The sequence below is a fragment of the Chrysemys picta genome, chromosome 7, assembly GCF_011386835.1.
Source record: "Chrysemys picta bellii isolate R12L10 chromosome 7, ASM1138683v2, whole genome shotgun sequence".
NCBI classification, from domain to species: domain Eukaryota; kingdom Metazoa; phylum Chordata; order Testudines; family Emydidae; genus Chrysemys; species Chrysemys picta.
The window spans coordinates 121,609,942-121,635,772 of record NC_088797.1 but is presented as its reverse complement, the minus strand read 5'-3'; the positions used below and the strand labels follow the sequence as shown (position 1 = coordinate 121,635,772).

At 45.7% G+C, this 25,831-nt stretch overlaps 1 protein-coding gene across 4 annotated transcripts in view; it reads right to left on the bottom strand.

The window, feature by feature from the left end:
• The window catches only part of SORCS1 (sortilin related VPS10 domain containing receptor 1), a 413,081-nt gene that overhangs the window by 71,018 nt on the left and 316,232 nt on the right, over nt 1–25,831 (bottom strand). For all 4 annotated transcript variants that reach the window (XR_010589337.1, XM_024110965.3, XM_024110966.3 and 1 more), the window contains exons 7-10: nt 21,534–21,652; nt 18,916–19,005; nt 13,237–13,416; nt 4,694–4,840 (exon numbers count right to left, since the gene is read on the bottom strand). Coding sequence is in view for 3 of the 4 variants with exons in the window: in XM_024110965.3 (XP_023966733.2) it covers nt 4,694–4,840; nt 13,237–13,416; nt 18,916–19,005; nt 21,534–21,652 (536 nt within the window). In the remaining variant the exon portion in view is untranslated. The remainder of the gene's footprint in view (nt 1–4,693; nt 4,841–13,236; nt 13,417–18,915; nt 19,006–21,533; nt 21,653–25,831) is intronic.

Here is a 25,831-nt window from a genome sequence, read left to right as displayed (position 1 = left end):
AAACTACTGCTCAGCTTCTCATCCTCTTGCCTAATGCAACCTTCTCCTCTCCGGCTTTGACAAATGCCTTCTTGCCCCATGTACATCCATGCAAAGGTGTCCTGGCTTGTCACTTTAACCCCCCCCCCCCCCCCCTTTGCTTCCCTCCACTGGCTCCCCCTTCCCCACCGCATCAAACACCAGCTTCCGGTCTCCGCTTTTAGGCCTATTCCTGCACAGCCTATCATCTCTCCTATGATACTGAGACATCATTAGTTATTATGAGTTATTCATTTTGTGGTAGCGTCTAGGAGCTCTAGTCATGGATTCAGACCCCATTGTGCCCACGCAAAGCTGGGTAACTAACACCCTGAGGTTCCTTTGCAAGCCCCAGCCTAAAACCTGGCCCCGATTGGGCACAATCTCCTATTTCTATTGCACTTCCACAAGTCCCTTTTCCCCAGGCTCCTTCTGAACAAAAATGTCCCCATGGAGCCCTGGTTTATTTGGAAGCCTCTACTACATTTCTAGCAGCTCTGCTCAACAAATCTTTTTTCTAATCTCTGCGCTTTGCTTTCTGTGACTGGCACGTCTTGAGTCCTCACGCTGCACAATCTCCTCACTGCCATTAGCTCCAAAATTGAAAGAAGACTTTTAACAGCTTGGGTCTCTCCTCCAACTCAAAGCTTGTTCCTCTCTTATTTTGCATCACCGGTGCATTTTCTGTACAGTTTTCCCCATTCCTTTCCCCAGCTACAAGGCTCTGACTTTTATTCAACCAGCGAAAGGAAAACTGGCAGCTGGCTCTTTCAGAAAGATCACCTGTCCCAGTACATGTTCTAGTAAGTCAGTTTAGTTCAGGTTTCTTCTAATTCCTTCCTGGCAAATTTCTAGCTTAACCTGTGAGCAAGACCTTCCGTGCCCTATTTGGTCCCTGATCTGCTGGTTTTCCATCCCTTGATAATACCTAAGCATGAGGAAGTGCCCATACCGGCTCAGCCAACGGGTGTGGCATCCTACCTGTTTCTATTATTTGACACTCCAGGGGAAGGTTAAAAACCAAACAAGCCCCTCTGACCACATATTTCACGTGGCCAGTTTGTGGAATGCTGTAAGATGGGTGAGGGATGGCCACCTTCCTTCCCATTCCCTACCCCTAGAGCAGGGCCGGCTCCAGGCACCAGCTTGTCAAGCAGGTGCTTGGGGCGGCCACTCCGGAGAGAGGCGGCACGTCCAGCTATTCGGTGGCAATTCGGCGGACGGTCCCTCACTCCGGCTCGGAGCGAAGGACCTCCCGCCAAATTGCCGCCGCAGATCGCAATCGCGGCTTTTTTTTTTTTTTGGCTGCTTGGGGCGGCCAAAGCCCTGGAGCCGGCCCTGCCCTAGAGGCAATGATCCAAAGAGGACTGAAGGCAATGGACAGACTCATATGGACCTTAGATCAGGCCTTGGTATTTTAGGCCTAGTTCCCAGGTTGTTGCTCTCCAGCACTGAGTGGAGGCTACGTGGGATGGGAGTTAAACAGGAGACATAGTCCCCTGCAGAGAGTGGAAATAAACAAACCAGAGATGTGCTTGTTCCATTAGTCAAGAGAGCAAGCCAGGGGGAAATGGGGCAAGATCTGGATGGGGAATGGGCACGTGTGAAGAAATTTAAATGCAACCCACAGAGTACAAAGAGATGCTTGGCCGTGCAGTTCCCCCCCCTTACAGCTCCTATCAGTCAGGAGTAAATTGATAGCTGGGCAGCAGCACGGCCGTTTCATGCAGGACTGAGTTCCCCAGGTCCTGTTCCTGCCCCATCACCTCTCAGCTTGCTCTCAGATGACGTACACTCAGCCACAGCACTGTATGGGATGAAGCCGGGTGTTGCCCTTGGCTTGCATAGCTATGATCCTGTGGATAATCATGATGTTATCCAAACCTTTGCTATCCAGTTCTTAAGCACAGCATTTAAGAACAACCACACTGATTAACCCTTTGTCATCAGGAGCTGCCCTCTCCCCAGTGTAAACGGCTTATAATATCATCGCACTGCAGGCAGTGTTACTAGTGTCATGGGCTTTGTAAATTCTGTCGCTAGCCCAAGGGCACAGGTAACCTATGTTGTGGCTACTGGCGACTTAGCTACAAACTAGGAAAACCTGTGGGCTATTTCTACAGCTATCATGACAACTGTTACATCGCTGTTACAGGGATGCAAAGCAAGCCCTGATATTGGTGAGGCAGTGTAGTCCAATGGGCTGAACCTGGGGCCAAGAGTAAATAGCTCTACAGGGATAATTGGTGCTGTGACACTGTCCAGCTGCATGCCCTTGGGCAACTCACTTAACTTCTCTAGGCAAAATTCTGCTCTCGTTCACAGTGGGGCAATCAGTGCGACACCTTCCCCAGCTGTAAAATGGGGATCATAACAACAATATACCTAACAGAGTTTCCCAGCACTGAGTGGGTGCTGCTGTAATACATAGAATAACAATTACTCAGTATGATTACATGCAAGATTCAGAAGCTGAAACTGCTGTTGGTTTATCATCAGTCTTACAGGGCTGGGCTCCCAGACCAGAGCCCAAACCCTCCAAAATCCTGACCCTAGTTTCCTTCAGTCTGCCAGACATTCTTATAGCTCTCCGATTCCTCCATTACTTTGAAGATCCTGGTGCAGGACTGCTGCTCGTTTCAAGTTTGACTCTCTGGGGAGAGGGAGGCAAGGAGTGTAGGTAGAGTGGGGAAACGTAGGGCTCTGTCCACTAGCTTCCCACCTGTTATGTGCCACAATTAGGGACTGGCTACCTGCTGTGGATAAAATAAGAACCTGCCTCGTTCTGTGCTCAGAACTCAAATCTCAACTTTTCTGAAGGCCTATAAAATCCACTTATTTTTCTTTATGTTTCATTCCCACTCCCCCCATCCACAGTTCTTGCCAGTTTTGCAGAAACAGAAGTACTACAACACAATAATAATAACAACTATTACCACCTAACTCTCATACAGCACTTTTCATCAGTAGATCTCAAAGCGCTTTCTGAAGGATGTCAGTATCATGATCCCCAGTCATAGATGGGGAAACCGAGGCACAAAGAGGGGAAAGTGACTTGTCCAGTAAGAGTTTTGGGTTGCGGTATGTTTTTTTTTTTTTTTTACTATTTCTTGCCTTGACTAGAAGCAGCAAGTCCTGAAAATCTTACAGGAGAAATTGTTCTCATGAGATGCTCTGCTCGGTTCTGTACACCGAAGAGGCTCAGATAACCTTTGGAGAAGTATCTGCATTTGGTTGTGCTGATCCAATCTGCGCCTTGAGGGACGTCCCGCCACCCTAGTAACCTTCTCTTAATGTCTCAGTCATTTCTGTGCAAAAGTCCCACCGTCCTGTAAATAGGCTAGTAAATCCCTGGGTACCCTGCTGAGAAAGTACATACCCCACACTGCAAATGAGCTGGGCTACTTCTGCTGGGGTACGTAAAAAAAAAATGAGGAGCATCATTACCACATGGGATTTGTGTTACAGGAGATGGGCCCAAACCAAAGCCCTGCCCCAGATCCGAATTTTACAAATGGCCATTATATTTATAATAGGCTGAGCCAGAACCCTTGGCTCTAAATGCACTTGGATCTGACAGTAAGCACTTCCAGACAGACACGATGCACCCATCACAGGTATTTAGTATATACTGTTGCCGTAGCACTTTGGGGCCCCGGTCAGGGATCGGGACCCCACTGTGCTAGAGGCTGTACACACACACACGGAGAAGATGGTCCCTGCCCCAAAGAGTTTACCATCAAAGCCGATGATGAGAGACAGCAGGTGGCTACAGCAAAGAGACAAGAACAGCGAGACCATTATGAGAAGTGCTTCCTGATCCTGACTGGCTCCCAACAGTCAGAGCTGTGGGGGTGTCCAGATTACTATCCCAATCTCTGTATGGGCATGCCGATGGAGGTGAGACTATGATATTTATTTTAAAACGGTTGCAAAATTCCATAGAAACTCCTCTGAGTTCTGTTTTGCTAAGTTATACATACACCTCTACCCAGATATAACGCGACCCGATACAACACAAATTCGGATATAACGCGGTAAAGCAGTGCTCTGGGGGAGGGGAGGGGGTAACTGCGCACTCCGGCAGATCAAAACAAGTTCACACACACACACACAGATTTTTGTAATGTCTTGACTGCCCTAGTCTCTGGCTACGTAACATAAATGAAAAACAAGCAACATATAATAATAAATGACCTACAATGGACACTACAAAGCCCCCGTCCCCCTTTTAATTCTGCAGCCTGTGCCCATCTCTGGCGACTGGACTGCCCTATCTCCGGAAGATCCTTCCTGAAAACTCCACTGGTCCCCTGCTGGCACCTACAAATAGCTCGCTCACCCCACCTAGTGTGCAGAATTTCAACTACACAGTGACAGAGTCCGTATCTTCACCTGCTGTCTAAAGGAGATCATCAGCTCTGCAGAAAGAAGCCTCATTATAAAATGTTTCCTTCATTAAAGATAAATAAATAAATAAATAAAATAGCCGGCTCTTCCTATAATGTCTGGCTGCCCAAGCCTACCATCACTGTGCCCTTGTAATGAAGATTCCTGTCCGTGCCATACAGCATAGCCATGAAGACCAGCCCTATTTTTTTTTTAAAGTCAGGATCATCTTTGTGTTGTTACCTGGGGCAAAGTTATTGTTGTTGTTTTTTAAAGCAGCACTTACTAGGAGGCAACGAACAGGGTTTCCTCTCAGATCAGTGTCTGGAGCCTGTAGCAAGCGCCAGTCTCTTCCTTTGTTGTAGGTGATGAAAGTTTTCACTTGGTTGTCAATCTTCTTGTTAGCCAAGAACATTCCCTTTATCCCTGCTACCTAGGAAAAATTGACATGGCTGAAAAAAATATATCAATTGGACTCCGACCTTTGGTGTGCACATGTGATTTCTGTCAAACTCAGCAGGGAGTCAGTCACAGCATCCGTGTGATGGAGTCAAGGGGGAGAATTGCCAATGGGTATTAAAAGGAGGAAAGTTATGGGCTTTGTTGGAATAACACAGAGAAGCGCTGCAGATGGGAGAGAAAGCTTGTGCTTTCGAAGGAGTGTGGAAACCTGAAATGATGTAGGTAACACTCAGTACAAGGTGACAACCCCTCTCTTTGGTAAGAGGAAATACACAAGGAACAGTCACTCATTTCTCTCTGCTGAGTCAACCACAGCAACTGCTCCCTTGCAAAAAAAATGATAATAATTAATACTTTGCATTTCTATAGTACCCTCCGTCCAAGAATCTCAAAGTGCTTCATTAATCACTGGCATATTAACCTTAGAATCCCCTGCGTGCATTTTTATCCCAATTTTGCATGTGGGAGAAACTGAGGCACAAAGCAGCTACAGTGACTTGCCCAAGGTTGTGATAGAGTCAGAAATGAGAACCAGATCTTCTGACTCCCTGTCCAATATTTTATCCACAAGGCCAGGCTCCCATACTCAAAATCCCGTGGGGATTGTGAAAAGATGCTGTGTGCTTTGTTAAAAGGTGGATTACATCTAGAGTCCTGTGAGAATCAAGCAGGAAAATATCTTCGCTTTGCCCAACGCACCTTGCAAAACATTCCCAGGTTGTTCAACACACTGAAAATCAATAGTGCAATATCCATTGTAGCTTGAGAGCGAGTCTGTTAGGCTGTCGCTTTATAAACAATGAGAACTATGATGGGATTGGAGGGGGGAGGGAACCTTCTATCTGCCATCGGGATGGTTCAAGTGTCCTCTTCATCTCTGTTCTGATGGCAGGGAAGTGAAGGAATCGATACACAATGTCAGCTGTTGGGCCATTTTATTCACAGCGGTTATTACTTAATTGGCACCAAACTGCAAACTCCTGCAGCAGAATCAAGAGCTGTTTTGGCCTCAACTTACTTCACGACGAGCTTAGAGGAGAAGTTCCACAAAGGGCTCTTTTCATAGCAGTGGAGAGTAGCAAGACACGCAGGAGAAGTTATGCGGTACCTGACAGTGAGGGGACTGGTTTCCCTCCATACCTCTCCTAGAGGCCCCATCCTTTCCAGAGAAGCCACTTCCCGCTCTCTCTGCATAAGATTCACCTGCCATATATGCTGATCTTCCCCATGCCGATTCCATTAATCTCTACCATGCATTCTCCCCTTCCCCCTGTGATACACAAACTGGTTGCCCTGCTGCAGACAACCTCCAAGCATGTGGTCCCAGCCCACTTTTGAGACACCTGGTCCCACATTCAGGTTTCCCCTGCCATGATGGAGCTTGCCCCTTCCAGTACTACAATAATACTGCATCATGTGACTCCTCCACCATTCCTGAGGCACCCACCTTTCCCTTAGGCTATCCTGCTCTGGGACATCCCAGCTTCACATGGACCTTTCCCTGTCCTGGGAGATAAAGGGATAGCCCCTCCCCAGAGGATCAGAGGTGGGGGTGACCTATTGTGGTCTCATCCCTCCCAAGTTGTATAAGAACTGTGGTCCTCAATCAGACCCTGGTCTTTAGTCCTTCTCCCACCTCATGAAGAAGAGAGATGAGCCGATGGGGTGGTGGCCTTTCCTGTGCTCACCTTTACCCCAACACCTGCGCTGAGAAGATCAGCACCTTCCCCTGCCCAATGACTTGCTGAGACGGGAGAGCTCTGCTTCCTTTCTGACTTCTCCCCAAAGAAAGGAACCTTCCAGACTCAATTCTCCTTCCATTGGAGCAAGGGCCTAGCACCAGGGGACAACTCACTGGGCCCAATCCTCCTCCCCACTCAGAGAAGGGAAGAACTGGCAAGCTCTTGTTCCTCTCTGCTCAGAGACAGCATTATGATTTGTGAGACCTCAAGCAAAAACAAGGCCTCAAAGTAGGGTTGACAGCCCTCCAGGATTGTCCTGGAGTCTCCAGGAATCAAAGATTAATTTTTCATTAAAGATGATGTCATGTGATGAAACCTCCAGGAATACATCCAAGCAAAATTGGCAACCCTACCTTGAAGTGCTGGTAGGTGGGAAATTGGTCCTTGAGTTACCTCCTCCCGGTTTGTTGCTGAAGGAAGGAGTGGGTGGAAAGGGACCTACAGTTTGCAGTGGAGCACAAGGCCTCCAAAATATCAGGGCCACTAGCACCCCTTTCTGTTTGTGCCTAAGGCCAGCCCTCCCTCTGCTGCAAAAAATGGAACTATTCCCTTTGGAACAGGGTCTAGCCCCTTTACTCACATCCAGTAATGTCTTATGCCACAAACCATCCCATCCATTTCAGGGGCACTACTCATGAAGTGAGGTACTACTCGGCGTGAGTAAAGGAGGCAGAGCCTCGCCCTTTGTGACATGTGAACCGCACACAGGGCCAGACTCTGTTGCACTTACTGACAATGAGGCCTAATGCCTCAACGGTATTTTGTCGCCTAGCTCCCCTTGATTTCAAGGGGTATTAGATGCCTAAATATCTTTGAGGACCTGAGCCTAAGGTCCTGCTCACCAGGAATAAGGAGATCAAAATCTGGTCCTTATAATGGAGCCAAACTAACTAGAAAATTAATATTTGCTATAAATACAGCCGGAATACTACATTTTTAAAAATGTAATCATTACATCTGACGTGGGTTTTCCCCCCAGATTATTTCTGGTTTCTTTGAAGAAATGGAAAGATACCAAAATAGAAAAGGTGTACTGAGTCTACCCAGGGGTGAAAGTAAGTTAAAGGACTTACCGGTACGCCCTGAGCAGGGGCGTGGCCTCAAACGGAAGAGGCGGGGCCTTTAAATCACCCCCACAGCTACCAGCTGCAGAGGCGGCTGGGGGGCTCAGGGGCGATTTAAAGGGCCCGGGGCTTTGGCCGCCGCTACCGCAGTGGCGCTCCGGGCCCTTTAAATCGCCGACAGAGCCCTGCCGCCGCTACCCCAGGGCTCTGGCAGCGGGGCTCAGGAGGTGATTTAAAGGCCCTGGGCTCCAGCTGCTGCAGGGAGCCCCGGGCTCTTTCAATCGCCAAGCTGGGGAAGCCGGTCCGGTCCGGCACGGCGTACCAGCTCTTGCCAGTACGCTGGACCGGACCAGCTTACTTTCACCTCTGAGTCTACCTGTGTCACTGTGTAAATAGCGATGGCTGAGAATGTAACAATAGCTCTGCCTCGGCTATCACAGCCAGGGCCAATAACTCCATTTGTATTTTCCTTTGTTGTTCTCTCGAAATGGTTGTACTATAATCCCTGGGAGATGTTCGCCATAAATGATTAAGGAGCATTTTATATAGATCAGGTGATAAATGTGTTCTGAAGTCCCATGAAATTCTTCTTTTATGATTCCAGTCCTGGGCTGGGACTCGGAGTCTTTTCCAAAGCAAGCAAAGCGTAAATTGTGTTGTCATTTTTAGACTGGTTTATCTTGGGAAAGACCTCATGGAGTATATACGCACCCACAGCAGGGAGACACACACATTGTGTACATATACAACACTGTATATGCCCCCACTGCATACACCCCAACAGCAAAGACAGATACACACACAAGACTGCATATGCACCCATGAAAGAGACACACTGCTTACATGCCCACACCAGATGCATCAACACTTGAAAGACACAAACACACACTATACCAAACAGACAAACTCTGTGCACAATGCAGACTGATATATACTGTGCACACACACCACACACAGTCCACATATTCAGGCATGCCAAAAAGATACCTGCACTACACATACCATTTACACACTGTTTACACACTCCCATTAGACAGACACACACTCTGTGCACATCTCAAACTGACAGGCACAAACATTTCACATACCCTACCCGATCACAGATACTGCATACGATTCACACACACAAGGCAAATACAACACCCACACACTTCTACAAGCTATGCACATACTACACACTACGCGTGCTTCTACATGCTGCATATTAGACAACGTACGTCACACAGGAGACACACTACAGGCATCGCCCCCACCACACAACTACTGCAGATTGACACACGCCGCACTGGGCACCATTAAAAACAAACACACTATTTGGCTTTAAGGTTTTCTTTTTTTTTTAAACCAGTAGGTCACTTATTATGACTTTGAGCAGGTATTTATGAAGGGGTGGATTGTAACCCTACTACCCAGCCTGAGCTGGGACAGTGTGTAGCTGCAGCGTTCCAGAAACAGTGGACCTTCACTGGTCCCTGTCTCTCCCTTCCTCTAGGAGGAAAATAACCCCTGCTATCCCTTTGCTGGTGCAGATTACTTCCCTCTCTGCGCTGAGCCCAATATCCTCACTGGGTGCCCTGGGGCTGGAGCAAGATTCCATCCACTCTCCTCCCAGCACATCCCCACTCCACATGTGCAGGGGCGGGAGTAGCAGCAGAAAGACAGATGCTGTCTCTGGCTCCAGTGATGCAGGTAGCCCATGCATGGAAATATGTCCCCATACTTTCCATGCATGGGCTACAGGGTTCATAATTGATGCAGGGTTCATAATTGACCCATATGCTCTTTGGACCTGATCCACCTCCGACTGAACTGGAGAGATTCCTGCTGATTTCAATGGGAGCTGAATTAGAGCCACAATGGGGAACAGGGCCACAACCAGTAATGTCTCACCTGCCTACATCAAAAGGTAACTGCACACGTTATTCACAACACACACTGTCCAAGCACCAGTGCAGACTGTCAGGGAAAAGATATGGAGGGGAAAAAAGTACTCTAAGGGAAAATAAATCTATTAATAAAGACAGAAGAGGATGAAATGAATGATGATGACTCAGAAACAGCTGGTACACCAAATATTTTTCTATAAATCTGTCTTTAGCAGAAAAAATACAAATCTAGACGATCGGCGGCGGCAATTGGAAAAAAAAAAGCTGCGATTGGCGGTGGCAGTTCAGCGGCAGGTCCTTCGCTCCTAGAGGGAGTGAGGGACCTGCCGCCCCCGAATTGCCGCAGGTGCCGCCCCTCTCCCTTGGCTGCCCCAAGCACCTGCTTGTTAAACTGGTGCCTGGAGCCAGCCCTGTCTAGACCATTAGGAAATAAAAAAAAATAACTGAGATGTGCTTTTTTGCAACTTCCTTACATTTCTCTAGAAAGGGGGGATAGCTCAGTGGTTTGAGCATTAGCCTGCTAAACCCAGGGTTGTGAGTTCAATCCTCAAGAGGGCCATTTAGGAATCTGGGGCAAAAATTTGTCTGGGGTTTGGTCCTACTTTGAGCAGGGGGTTAGATGAGATGACCTCTTGAGGTCCCTAACAACCCTGATATTCTATGATTCTAGTCCAGTCCAATAGAGGGGTAGCTGGGTGAAATGTAAGGGCTCATGTCAGGCAGGAGACCAAACCAGATGATCTAATTGTCCCTTCTGGCCTCAGACTCTGTGAATCTATGCTGTATTAAGAGAGCTCTGAAAAGTAATTCCTTTGACAATATAAATATATACTGGTGGAACTGACCAAACATATCCTAGCTGCATGATTTTGATTAACTGTTTTGTCAACATTTTAAATTTTGATCAAAAAAACAAAGATGAAATTTTCAGTGAAAGTGACATCATGTTTTCCGCATGGCTGTATATACTAGTGAGCTAGCCTTGATGATATGGATCCTTGGGCATTTAAGGGAATGAGCAAAACAAACTTACTGTTTCACTAAGAGCAGGTCAAAAAAAAAGTCCCAAAACTGTGGAAAAAATTGGTTCTCTTTTGTTGGGAAATTTTGAAATTTGAACATTTTCCATCATCTCTACAATAGTAATACTCATCGGGCTCAGTCCAATCCCCTTTGAGTGATGCAAAACAGACGTACCCAGGTGGAGGATCTCGCCTAATTATTCTATACACACTGCCACCCTCACACCCTCCACTGAAGCCAGACAAGTTTACGCGTGACAAACACCCCTGCCCCACACACACCAACTTGACCCCATCCCAGCACCAGTACACTGCTGCAAACACACCACATCCACACTTTTCTAGAGGCTGCTGTCCTCACACCAGCACAGAGTTTATAGGATTTCTACTTCTTTTTAATTTGCCTTTGGAGTTTCTTTCTTTCTATTCTTCATCTCCATTTACCCCCAAACACTTATCGTTTGCAGCAGTCTACTGGGAGATTCACGCTGGATGGCTTCCAGCTCTCCTCCAGCCAGAACATCAGGTTTCAAGGGAGGTTTGTGCCAGGCTCAGTGTCAGCCAATATTCTTTCTATCTAGGTAATCAGCAGAGCCGACGCTACCAGTCTGATCACATTAATTTCAATCCCAGTTCCTATCATCTGTCAGCCTAATAAAACAGAGACTTTTATTTCCCCCTGGGATGTAGGACACCTTTATGTAATGCAGTGAAACCACTCCTTGAACTGACAGTAATAAGAGGCAACAGCCTTTCCACGGGCTGCCAAAGTTGCAGATAGATTAATAGTGAAGACCTCACAAGGATGAGGAAATGGCACGCCCATTCTCCTGCAATTCACCTGCATTTATACAGCACCCGTTCGGGCTTTCTACATGGACATCTCAAGGTGGTTTCCAGTTAAAGGATATTGTGACAAAGTTCTGTCCTTGACTCCGTGGGTCCTGTATTTCCTGATAGATTTTGCTAGCCTCAGAGGCTCATTGTGACCCTCCACATAGCCCTTCTCTCTCTAGAGGCAAGGGTCACAGTCTACTGAGCCATTTTCATCATAAGCCAGCAACGGAGGTAAGGAGAAACAACCCTCCCTGACACAGTCTCTGTTGTCTCCCAGTATCAGTGATTAATCAGGGAGGGGAGAGGAGGGGGGAGCCCAGGCCCGCCCTCTACTCCGGGCTCCAGCCCAGGGACTCTAAAATTAGCAGCTACAGAAGCTGACTTTTTTGAAATAGGATGTATACTATTCCCTGGGCTACTTCCCCACAGAACCCTCCCCTCTCAATATCTTCTTCACAATTACCTCAGGGCCTCCTTCCTTGCACCTGATACTACTTCATTCCTCCAACAGCACAGCTCCCTCCTATAGCTCCTGGCACCCACACTGCACTGACTAAATGGGAGGCTTTTAACTAGCTCCAGCCAGTCCTTGATTGGCTTCAGGTGTCCCAATCAATCTAGCTATCTCCACTACCTTCTAGAAGGATCTTAATTGGCTCGGGGTGTCTTGATTAACCTGGAGCAACTGCCATTTGGTTACCATGGTACCAGGGATTTGTTTAGCCTGGGGCTAACATACCTGTTCCTCACTACTTTACTGTAGTCATCTGGCCTTGCCCCATCACAATATTCAAAGTCAGTCCAGCTCATGGAGTTAATACTCAGGTAAAAGTGCCTTCCCTTTTACAAGGACTCAATATTATTCAATAGATTTCATCCTGCAGGGTGGGAAACCACCTGTAGGACACCTAGGGTGAGAACTTTGCCCTACTCCAGCCCCTTTGTGTCATGCAAATGAGCCAGTGTGCCATAAGGGACCCTAAAAGCCCAGGTTCCATCCAGGGGAGGATTCCCACCCTTCAGGCACTGCAGAAGACAGCTACTAGTCTGCCTTCCAAGGACACCTTTGCAAGGTCTGGCATAGGGAACTGCTAGGGGAGGGTCAGGGTGACAGAGCTCCGCTGAGATTCTGGGCCGCTCAGGCAGGTAGTTATAACCTAGATAGGTGCTCAGGGGAGTCTAAGTAACACCAGGGGCCATTCCAGTCCCCAGAGCAACCCAGGATCAAGAGGGTGCTACAGGTGGTTTAAAGCGGTCATTCCCCCCTCGCCTCTTGAGTTCTGGGCTGTGACTCTTAAAGGTGCAGCACAAAACCGCTCATCCTTGGGACTCTGTGGCCCTGGGACTGCACCTAGGCAGGGTGTTGTGTGTTTTATGTGATCACTAGATTATGGCTTTTACAGTTTCCACAGCAGGAATTCTGGCTGAGTCAGCTAAAATTCCTCCAGGGGGTTCCCAGGTCATGAATGTTGTAGCAACTGCAAGGTGCTGTAGAGCTGTTGAGTTTGGCATGGGCCCCTAGGTGTATGATAATGTTGAGGCCAGATCTTACATGGAGGTACCTCCTTCACCCTTGAACCTCCTTGTACCTTCACTTTGTGCCTACCTTGTACAACACTACAAAATCTGGGTTCTTTGAGGTTCTTGGATAAAAGGCATTGTACCAGTCCAAAGTTATGTGATGGTGTTCAGCCACATAATGTCTCCACTAATCACACTTGTGGTACAAGGTTGTGTGTGTTCATCACAAAAACAATGTTATCGGAACCGCGCGAACTCCCAGGATGGGATTGCGTCATTAGCACTCGTGACATACCTCATAGAGGTCAATCATCACATTACCCTCCAGCCCTCGGCTACTCTTGACATTCTCCAAGGCCAGCGTGAAGTAGACCCCTCGGGTGTCAGATATATAAAGGTTGTACGTATCGTTCTGGTTCCACTCCTGCACGGCTGCAAACACCTGATTCTCATCCGTGCTGATAACGTGCATATCCTGGGGAAAGGACACAGAGGCATGTTATTGTAGGACAACTCAGTTGTATCAATTCCAAGGTCAACACAGGTTGAATCCTGGAAGATCAAGGGCTGTATTCATTCTAGAATCTAATCAGAAATTGTAGACAATATTCTTGCAAGTAGCATATTCCCTTGTCGGCATATTTTGCATGTTCTCTCTTCTGCCTGTATGCAAACCAATAATTAACTGCGGAGGTGTTAATTGAACATTCACATGGGCAACACTTTTAAGCACATTATTGTACAGTAGCAGTTTGTGAGGAGGGGTGGTGTATAATATCGGGTGGGTTTTTTCCCCCTTGCTACATCTTAAACGTGAAATGTGATTGAAAAGGAAATCACTGTACATTACTGAGCTAAGAGGAGAAAACAGCCACATCTTATGCATTTTGTGGGAGTTCAGTGTCCCTCAAAAATGTACAGATGCCAGAATTGCTAGTGAAATTCTATGGCCTCTGATGTTACTAATTAATTAATTATATGGGGGGAGGGATAGCTCAGTGGTTTGAGCACTGGCCTGCTAAACTCCAGGTTGTGAGTTCAATCCTTGAGGGGGCCACTTGGGGATCTGGGGCAAAATCAGTACTTGGTCCTGCTAGTGAAGGCAGGGGGCTGGACTCAATGACCTTTCAAGGTCCCTTCCAGTTCTAGGAGATGGGATATCTCCATTAATTATAATTATATTGCCAGAGCACCTAGGAATCCCAGTCACGGATCAGACCCCAGTGTGCCACACCCTGTGCAAACGTATAACAAACAGATGACCTCTGCCCCCCAGATGGAATCGATCAGGGGTTCTCAAACTTCATTGCACCGTGACCCCCTTGTGACAACAAAAATTACTACACAACCCCAGGAGGAGGGAACCAAGGCCTGAGCCCACCCAAGGGCTTCAGTCCCAGGCCGGGGGCCTGTAACCTGAGCCCCGCTGTCCAGGGCTGAAGGGCTTTGGCCCTAGGCAGTGGAGCTCAGGCTTTGGCTTCCACCCTACGCTCCAGCAAGTCTAAGCCAGCCCTGGTGTTGCAACCCACTTTGGGGTCCCGACCCACAGTTTGAGAACCGCTGGAATAGATAATCAGAAGGCTCCCTTCTGACCTTAAAAATCTATGGCGAAAATAAAAATTCTAGGTTTTCTTGGCACTGGCTAACCCTCAAAAGGTGGGGACGTTCCCTCTTGCTCTGGACCGACATCCCAAAGGTTGGTTGCTTATTTGAAACTCAGCCAAACGTTTTGGACTGCAAAACTGGGAATTTTATCAGAGGTGGATTTCTTTGGCTATGATATTTCCTCTTGCTTCTGCTAATGCTATTAATAGCACACAAATAAAATGTCCTGATGGGTTTTCACACTTCTTGCTGAAACATGGAAGTGTGAAAAACAATGAGGAGAAAAATTCCAGTTAAAACCATTTTTTAGTATATTCACGGTAAATATCAAGTAAAGGTTAAGCTCAGTTCAGCTCAACTGGTTCCTCCACCCTAGATTTTATATCCGAGGGATAATATCCACTTTGACTTGCTTAATTACATCGCAGTAATGAACATCTCAAAATAATCTGGTATTTCAGGCAAATAGACTAGGTTACATTCTGAGATGATGTAGAAGATGGGATAAATCACACTGGCTTGCAACGATTTAGGGTGTATGTATACGGCAAAAAAGGTGTGTTTGTAACTGGGGTTAGCTAATTTGGGTTAAAACAGCAGTGAAGACGCAGCAGCTCAGTTTTTAACTCAGGTTAGCAACTCAAATGTTAACTTCGAACCTGGAGTTAAACTCTAGCTGCTCAACCAAAGTTATAAACCATGTCCTCACTGCTATTTTAATCTGAGTTAACTATTGTGGGGTAGCTAACCCAAGTTTTTCCCCAGTGTAGACATATACTAAGAGTCCCTTATGTGTATACACACAGACACACACACTAGGAGTCACTCAGCCAAATTCAGAAATAATGTATTACTGAGGTTGTAAGTAGAGCTGCTCAAACAGCATTTGGCAAATATACTTTCAGGAATTTCACCATTTTTGATCAAATAGTTTATTCACCCAATACTGATTTTTTTCCCCCTATATCTGACCAGTTTTAGGGAACGCTGAAGGCCATTTCACGACTGCCGGTGAAATTAATCAGGTCACTTATTCGCTGAAAACTTTTCTTTCTAAACTGGGGTGAGTCTCAGTAAGTGAGAAAATCCAATGAAGGCTAAGGGAATCTAAGGCTATGTCTAGTTTGCAAGCACAGGGTGTGATTGCATTTTTAGTAGACACACAGGTTTAATCTAGCTGCAGACAAGCTGTGGCAGCTCATGCTTTAGTTGGGGCTGTCCAAGCCCGCCCAGAACATTGGGTAATTCCTTGTGGTGCTAACCTGCTCCGAAGCTTCACCACTCTGGTGCCCAAGCAAGGTAGATTAAATGTAGCTTGTGTATTTCAGCTAAAGATGCATCCCACCCTGTGATTTCAGTCCAGATGTTCCAATAGTCCAAAGGAGTGTAAATAAAGTGAGTCTAAATTGGTATAACACACACATTACAGAGGCCGGAAGGAAGTATACATGATGTCATCTTACATTTGTCTCTGCATGTGTCTGTTGTCCTATATATGCCTGCACAGTGTAAGCACATGATGGACAGGGGCTGACATACATGTATCAATTGTGTGCTGTGTTAGTCCAAACCCTTCTTGGGACTCAGTCAGAGAGTTTCCCTAGATGCAGCACAGCGTGGTGGATTGGACATTAACATGCCGGTCTAGTGCCTGCCCTTCCTGTCTTTCCACAGACAAGAGAAAGAGCAATGTTATGCCCGAGAATTTGATTGGGTGTCTAGGAAAGTCTAAAGGCCAAAGCTTTCTGAATTGTTAACACAACGCGACTGCCCTTTTCTCGCTCGGTCGGGGATCTTTGCCTCTTGGCAAGTTTAATAGCAGGAATGCAATACAGCACCGATCCTTTCTATCGTTATTAAACTCGGAACTATATACATGACTTGACTGTATGACAATCACATTGCTTTGTCTGCCTTCATGTTTACAGCTGGTGAGTAAGCTACTCCAGATCCAGCACAAGATGATGGCCGGAGATTTAGGTATGTCTAGAAATGGGGTGAGTTTAAGCAGACTGCACCAATGAAATGTTGTTAGGTGTCCCTGTGCTATTCTGTGATGAATTCTGTTAGCGAGATCATGAGCCACCTATTACAGGTCATGATGCCATTGTACAGAATGGGAAGGGCAACTCAAGGTTTCCTCTCACTGTACCAATTAATGTTCCTTAACCCAGTCCCAGAGGTACCATCTCCCAGGGTAAGACAAACTTATCAGGTAAGAACCAAGTAAGAGTTCACAGCCCTTTGCTCAGACTGGTAACCAAAGCGTTAATTACTGGCAGCAGTGATTGTGGGTTTTATGACATAAACTCTGCCCACAGAAGCTGGACTGCAACCCATCAATTCATGTCACCAAAGCCACCAGCCGTCAGGTGGCAACTCTCTTCCCGGGTCCAAATTCGAAAGAGGTGACAGATGCAGAGGTGAAAAAGTCTGTATTCCATTCCTCAATCCCACGAGCCATTCGAGAGTTTGGCACTGGCAGCACTGTTTACCACGTTTGGGCCCGATTTCTTAGTTGAGAGAGATTAAAGAGAACCTAGGCATAGAAGGAGCTGTTTGTTTCAATTCCTTTGGCTAGCACAGCGCTTTGTACATTTTTAATAAAGGTAGCTCTTCTGCTTTGATAGCAGCATCGCAAATATATGCATTTTTTCCGTTCGCTCCTTCCACACCAAATGTAGCTCTTCATCTTTTGAAGATGTTATGAGATTGTAATGAAGCACTTTTTCTCCTTAAGTATCACACTCGCACTTGGATGAAACAACAGCATTTACTGTTCCAATTCCTATTTCATTTACAATAGGCTAAAATGAATTATAACTTATTTCCCCCAGCTTTCCGTAGATCTCAGAGAAGACAGACAGATGGAGAACTAAACACGTAGTGGGAACACGGCTCAAACCAAATATCTCATCACAGATGGTCTGAGCTAGTTGCAAGTGGGAATTCTAAGGGTCATTTTGCATGGGCATCACAATCACTTGTCTGAAAAGATTCCAATTATTTTTTGAACATCTGTTTCAAATAAGCGCTTATTTCATAGAATCATAAAATATCAGGGTTGGAAGGGACCTCAGGAGGTCATCTAGTCCAACCCCCTGTTCAAAGCAGGACCAATCCCCAACTAAATCATCCCAGCCAATGATGAAGTCAACGTCTGCTCTGCCTTGATAGGATAATTCCTCCTGGTTCTTTAGAATGGCTGGAGTTTCACTCTATGTAAGAATACTTGGGCCAAGATTTGCAAAAGCGACTAGAGATTTTGGGTGCAGCACGGGGTTGGGTTCTGCATTGTGAAAAAGGACTTGCTGTGGGATGGGAAGAGACATTGCTGGGGACATCATCCCTCAACCCACACACCCAAACCTGCAAGTCCTGTGTGGGTAAATTAATGCTGACCAGGTTAGTTGTAACTAACATCGATCCGCTTACACATGTTTTGGGGCAGTTCAGGAGGATTCCATGGTATGGCAGCCCTTGAGGTCACCACAGCAGACAGCCCTGTACCTTCATAGATCCCTTTAAAGACCCACCCACATCTCAGGGGGAATCTACCGGTTGAGGAGATGGGATCCAGAGAGAAGGCGAAACCGCCACCCAACCACAATGGAAGAGTTCCAGGAACCTTGTGAATTTGGATTTTCACTGCCCCATGTAGCAGTAACCCACATCTGGCCCTAAACATCTGATTCCAGATATAACTTTGAAGGCCATACCTATTGATAGCCACCTAGCAGGCCACGCAATTGAATGCTAGTAAGGCAGATGACATTGTTCTGAGAAAGAAATAAAACTCTTAAGAATGAGGTTCCCTTTTGTTTAAGAAGAAGTTTGAAGTCCGGCTGCCAAGCACTGATGTCTTCTGAATGGAACGTTTTTTTCACCCCCCCAGACTGACGCTTTTTGGATAGGTCTCTCAAAAACCCAGCTCCATAAGGCAATCATATCCTTTCAGGCTCCATTGCTAATTCGCCATTGTTCTTAATTAGGTAAGATACGGAGCAGACACAAAAAACATCTCTTTGCTTGCCTCCCATTAAAATCTGCTAACGAGGCAAAGCATAAAAAGTGACCCACACGAGGGGGGGGGGGGGGGGTTTAAGGCAAACTGCCCCCAATGGTGTTAATTGATTAAAATTAAATAGCAATTTACGCAGACCTGAGCACAAATCTACATGTCATACTGATGTCCTTGACTGACTGAAATGCTGACACAGCCATAGGCTCTTTTCCGCTTTCAAATATTCTTTAAAAACAAGTTTTGTTAATTAAAGCTCATTCTGAAGTTACCGCTTGGCAGCAGTCACCTCTGAATTGATTGGGAGCTGTGTGTGTGAGTGTGAATATATCAGCAATAACAACATACCTTGGGCAAAGAATACTTTGGCAGCTTCATCTGTGCAAACGTGTTTCTCCTATAGGACACGTAATAGTGTGGCCGTCCTCCCGATGTTAACTGCAATATAAAAGGGAATTTTATACCCAGGGTTACCATCATCCGCCTTCATTTTTCTTTGAGGCGGGAGGAAAATATTAGGCAGGTTGCAAAGGTGAATGAAACTGTGATAGCGACGGTTTAACATAGCGGCTGTTGCAGGAGGTGACAAAATATCTGTCAATCAAACTGTCAATGACTGAAATTGACAGTCAGTGCCACTACCTGTCCCTGTTGTTTGTAAGTAAAGTCAGAGGGTGAAATTATGGGTGAAATTCTGGCCAGGGGAAAACTTCCATTGATTTCAATGGGGCCATGATTTCACCCTCTGATTTTATATCCATATTGCAGATTACTATGGCACATTCAGGTCCTCGTTACCTGCAGAGGTATCAGGTGGTCAAGTGATTAGATCAGCAGGTTGCAAGGTAGGACCCGTGGGTTCCGTTTCTAGCTCTGGCACTGACTTCCTGTATGACTTTGCACGTCACCACACTTCAGCATCTAAATAAGTGGCCTGACATTCACACTAGCAAAGCACCCACAGCTCCCAAAGTCAATCGGACTTTGACAATCAGGCCATTTATATAGGTCCTGAGCATGGATTGAGGTGCCTGACTTTAGCAACCCAACTTTGAAAATGCTGGAGTTCAACTGCATGTGTTCCATTTTCCCCACCTGTAAAAAGAATCTGGTCATGTTAACCTGACTCACAGGGATGTCATGAGGATTAATCAGTCTTCATAAAAGACTTTGAAATCCTTGGATGAAAGGTGCTAATATACGCACAAAGAACCAATATGTTCAGAGCTCCTCGGAGCAGAACTGTATGTTAAGTATGGTCTTACAAAGACTTTTTGCAATCGTGGGGTGTTTTAAAAGGCATTATTGTTAGTGATCCAAGAACACAGAGGTCATGATTCACAACAGATAAAATAAATGGATATTATGAAAGATAGTCATAATTTCATCTCTAATTCATTGATTGACAGCTAGTATTGACAGCAAAAATTGTCCACAAACACATGTTTTTGGTTTGTTTGTTTTTTCCTTTCTGCAAATGTAAGTTATCAAGGATGGGCAATTTTTTCTTCAGTTTTTTAAGCAGCTGGAAAAGTCAACCATTTACTGGTTAAAATGAAATCCTTTAAAACCTACATTTAACATACTTCTTTCCCCAACTGATCTCACAGCACAGTACAAACAGCGACAAATTAATCTTCATAATACCCCTGGCTGCTGAGGGTTTTTATAGGTTGTCTCTTCACACAACCATTGAAATGTTGCCAGCTATAGGGTGGAATGCAGCATTTATTAAAAGCACAGAGTAACACCGCACAACTGTTGAAAACTGGAAATTGCAATACATTGTATCCTGCTTAAAGAGAAGGATGATTTGAGAAGGCAGAATGTAGCTAGCCAGAGTGGAATTAACATGCCTATTGTCACCGTGTGCACCATGGGATCTGGCTGGACCATTGGCAAGAGGCCAACTCCAGCAGCACACCACCAATACAATGATACCCGAGCAATGATTCAGTTATGACACTGAAGAAAGATTCCCACCGACTGAGCCGTCCCCGCCACTAGCACCAGTATCTGATTTGCAATCAAAGGGTATGTCTACACTACACTTTGTGGACCTGCTTTAATTTGCATTACCAAACACATAAATGCTAGTATAGACACCTCCCCATGTTAGTTAAATCCTAATGTAAACCACAAATGCTTGTATTCTGGACCAGACCATCTAAACAAGCATTTACGGCTGTGTTAGTTACCTTGAGTCAATTAGCAATCAATTAACTCAAGTTAAAACAGCAACACAGACTCAAGTCCAGACCAACCCCAAAAGGATCAGGTATCTACTCCAACAAGTCAGACCTATTGAAGGTCTCAGAAGGCATTCTGAAACCAGATTATTTCCAGTTCACGTACACTGCCCCTGCACTTTTTTTCGCCAACTCTCTTATTAAATAGACAGCGGCAGCAGGATAATGAAACCGATGGCTGTTCAGATGCATTCTCCGGTTCTCATCTAGAACAGAGATTGGCTGAATACATCTCATCTCCATCCTTGTCTCAATAATCGTAGTCCATGCATGACAATAATGGCTGATTACTCTCCCCAGTCCTTCCCTCTATCACCTCCTCCCCTCTTCTATTCCTTTCTCTCACTCAATAAAAGCCTTGATTGGTCTACTGCACTTGTGATATCAAGTGACTGGCACACCAACTTAAAGCCGAGTGGTAGAGGGTCTACTACTGGAATGCATGATGAGGCTGGTTGATTGGCAATGAGGATTATTCCAGTACGCATCCTGAACGCTCCAGGCAGCACCTCCATGACCTCATGTTGATAAGATACTTGAAACAGAGTCAGAAGGAACCAATTAGCATTCTGATGGGCTGATGCACTCTGCAAAGCTCCTTTATGAGGCACTCCGGGCTGGTTGCTTAGTTGTGTGTGTGTGCGTGTATGTATATATACGAGCGAGGGGCAGGGAGGAGAATTACTTGGAATCAATCAGAGAATGCACGTTCCACACCTGAACAAACACATAATCGTCCTGCACAATCAGGGAGTCGGGGTCAATGTAGCCTGGAAACGGTTTGCTCCGGGTGGCTTCGGTGCAGTTCTGCATCCTGCAGGTGATGTACTGCGCATCTGAAATCATAAGGACAAAACAAAATAATGGTCAGTTATAGGGCATAGATCTCTCCCAATGCTGCAGTATCAGTGGCAGGTTCTTGCTTTCCTCTCCATTCACCCGGCCCATTCCTTCATTACCGATGCTGGTTTATTTTAAAATATGTCCCTGCAGAGCGCTGGGTGCTGTATATTATTTATGTATAATGTGGTAGCGCCTAGGAGCTCTAATCATGGACCAGGACCCCACAGTGCTAGGTGCTGTACAAACGCAGAACAAAAAAAGGCCCTGCCCCAAAAAGCTTACACTCTAATTAAATCAAATCTAATGTAAACAATGAATCGAACGTAGACCTGAGGAGCAGACAGGGCCAGATCCTCAGCAGTGCATGAGGCGCACACAGTGCATCTGAGCTGTATGCGCATCAAGATGGCTACAAGTAACCCCCATGCCCCAAACTATCCTCCTGGGGACATCTCTGTGCCAATGCCAGAGCTGTGCATTTACCCTCTGGCTGCCCACAGGCCCCAAGGTGCTACTTCAGTCTTCTAGCACTGCTCATAGACTCAGACTTTAAGGTCAGAAGGGACCATTATGATCTTCTAGTCTGACCTCCTGCACAACGCAGGCCACAGAATCTCACCCACCCACTCCTGTAACAAACCCCTGTCCTATGTCTGAGCTATTGAAGTCCTCAACTTGTGGTTTAAAGACTTCAAGGTGCAGAGAATCCTCCAGCAAGTGACACGTGCCCCGTGCTGCAGAGGAAGGCGAAAACCCCCCAGGGCCTCTGCCAATCTGCCCTGGAGGAAAATTCCTTCCCAACCCCAAATATGGCAATCAGCTAAACCCTGAGCATGTGGACAAGACTCACCAGCCAGACACCCAGGAAAGAATTCTTTGTAGTAACTCAGATCCCACCCCATCTAACATCCCATCACAGGCCATTGGGCATATTTACCGCTAATAGTCAAAGATCAATTAATTGCCAAAATTAGGCTATCCCATCATACCATCCCCTCCATAAACTTATCAAGCTTAGTCTTGAAGCCCGATATGTCTTTTGCCTCCACTGCTTCCCTTGGAAGGTTATTCCAGAACGTCACTCCTCTGATGGTTAGAAACCTTCGTCTAATTTCAAGTCTAAACTTCCTAATGTTCAGTTTATATCCATTTGTTCTTGAGTCCACATTGGTACTAAGCTTAAATAATTCCTCTCCCTCCCTGATATCTATTCCTCTGATATATTTATAGAGAGCAATCCTATCTCCCCTCAGCCTTCTTTTGGTTAGGCTAAACAAGCTAAGCTCTTTGAATCTCCTTTCATAAGACAGGTTTTCCATTCCTCAGATCATCCTAGCAGCCCTTCTCTGTACCTGTTCCAGTTTGAATTCATCCTTCTTAAACATGGGAGACCAGAACTGCACACAGTATTCCAGATGAGGTCTCACCAGTGCCTTGTATAACGGTACTAACACCTCCTTATCTCTACTGGAAATACCTCGCCTGACGCATCCCAAGACCGTATTAGCTTTTTTCACAGCCATATCATAATGCCCCCTCTTTCCTGGGCATAACAGCTATTGTATTCCCCCTATGTCTCTGGTATGGTGGCTCTAGGGTGGGTAAACTGGCTTTGGCTCGTCTAAACATGGACTGTAAAGCACAAAGCCCTGACACTAATTTCCACCCCGCCACTCCTCGGTTCCTTATCCCCAGTTTGTGGCAGCATTGCTCAGCATTTTAGCTCATTTGCCTTCAGGCCAGCTGTCAAAGCTATCTTGATCTCACTTCATAACATTCTTCCATTCTAAGGTGGTCAGGATGGAGGCCGCATCTGAGGACAGTGGTGTATAATGCCTACAGCCCTGACCGTGTAAGCTTAGCCCTATGCTTAACTTTAAGCCCATGACTAGATCCACAGAGTTCAAGAGGACTACCCACAGATTTGAAGTTAAGCACGTGCCTGAGTCTTTTTACGAATCAGGGGCCTTTTGCAATAGACTCAGTTGTAATAACTAATAAGCAGCAGGTTTAAAACAAACATAAGGAAGTACTTCCACAGGTCAACCTGTGGAACTCATTGCCAGGAGATGTTGTGAAGGCCAAAATTATAACTGCATTTAAAAAATAATTAGTTACATTCATGGAGGATAGGTCCATCAATAGGTATTCACCAAGACAGTCACGGATGCAACCCTCTGGGTGTTCCTGAAAACCTCCAACTGCCAGATGCTGGGACTGGACAACAGGCAATTAATCACTCGAAATTGCCCTGTTCTGTTCATTCCCTCTGAAGCATCGGGCACTGGCCCCTGTCAGAAGACAGGATACTGGGCTTGATGGACCATTGGTTTGATCCAGTATGGCCATTCTTATGACTATAGAGGGGATTCTTTATTGAGGCTGCTGGAGAAGAGAAACCCTGTGGTTCTTCTGGACTCTCTAGCTCCCAGATTGACTAACCCAGCCTGTGCCATGCAGTGTCAAACACAGTCTCACAAATTCATGAGAACTTCTGGCCACATCTCAAGAGGCTTGCCAGCTATACATTGTGTCAAGTAAAGTACCAGGTAGGAGTCCCCTAGATTAAAAGCTTTAACCAGAGTGGAGAATCAGGGTCTCAGTCATAAATGTAGGCTTTTCCAGCTCAATTAAGCAGTTGCAGTTTGTATGAGGACAAAGCTCATTTAAAGAAAGAAGGATTTTAGCATTAGCACTGGCTTGACAAACTCTAAATGGCATTTAATCTTGAAAGTACTTCTAATCATCTTCCTCTTTGGAGTAGCATAGTCCCTAGCTTGGTATAATTACGTCCCTCTGAACAGAGAAACAACATTTTTTCCATTGAAATTGAAACCGCTAGCTTTTCATCATTTTCTATTTAATCGTTTAAAAAAAAATTAAATCCGTCATTTAAGTTTTTTTTCTTATTTCTAAGGATGTTGTCTTCTATTTAAAACAGACACGCAGAGTACAAATCCATGGGCTTTAGTAAAGTTAGATCGTGGATGATTTGGGGCCTATGTTTGCAGAGCACGTTGGAGATTTAAAGGGCTAAATATTATTAGTCCATACAGTATAGAATTCTTTGCATTTTCGAAGTGCATTACAAAAGACTAATTGATATACTCCAGATAGCATGATCAGAGTACCTTTTCGTTCTCTGCAATATGATTTTCTTTAGACTAGCCACTTGGGGGCAATAGTAGATATGCACACTAGCCAGCACATCAAATGAAATCAAGAAATCTCCCTTTTCAGGGTCATTTCTCCATTGTCCCTATTAGCAGGAAACCACAGAAGGGAGAGAAAAGGAAGGAAAAGAATCAGAGGCGATGGAAGGTTGAGGTCTTTCCTCCTTACAATTACTGAGCATGTGAAATAAATCCACCTGATCATAAAAGATGGCCTCAACCGAAAGCCCCAGAGGAAGACAACACATCAAAAAGGCAACATGCCCTGGGGAAAATTCCTTCCCAATCCTAACTTTAGCCATTGGCTTAGCCCTACCCCTGTGATCAAGGATCATGCTACCCAGAACTGCTGATCCTACGAATGCTTACTCCTTTGAGTAGCCCCTTTCTCTCCCGCTCTCCTTCTGCCATGGTTTGGACGACTTTCTGGAGTGAAGACAACTTATTTTCCACACCCACTCCTTCCCTTCTACTTCTGCTTTGCTCCCAGAGTCGCAAGCTCTCTCACATGCAGGGGGAGACTATTCTAAAGACGGGCTCTCTGCTACAGCATGTGCACATATTGACCACTGTTCTAAGACAATCCAGCCTGTAGCTGGCTTGGCTATAGGCACGTATATCAGATCTGACAGGGAAGGACTGCAAGCTGTCATTGCAAAATGCTCCTAACTACTAATAATCGGCTAACCCCCTGAAGTCATCATTCAGACTAAATAACTCTAGTGGTCAATGAACCAAAGCATGAGATGCATATTCGTTTACTCCAGCCAAATTTCCTTTGTCTTGGAGCCCAGAAATAAAGGGAACCAGACATCACAATAAAGGGCCAATCATTCTTCTTTACCTTGTATCAACATTAAACACAATCTCTTTTGGCATTCTGTTCATGGGGACTTTTTATGCGATTCCATAGGAAGCGCCTTGTAATTTAGCATTAATTAATGTTAATTAATGTATTCAGTTGCTAAGCTCTGGAATTAATTTCATTACTTTTCCTGC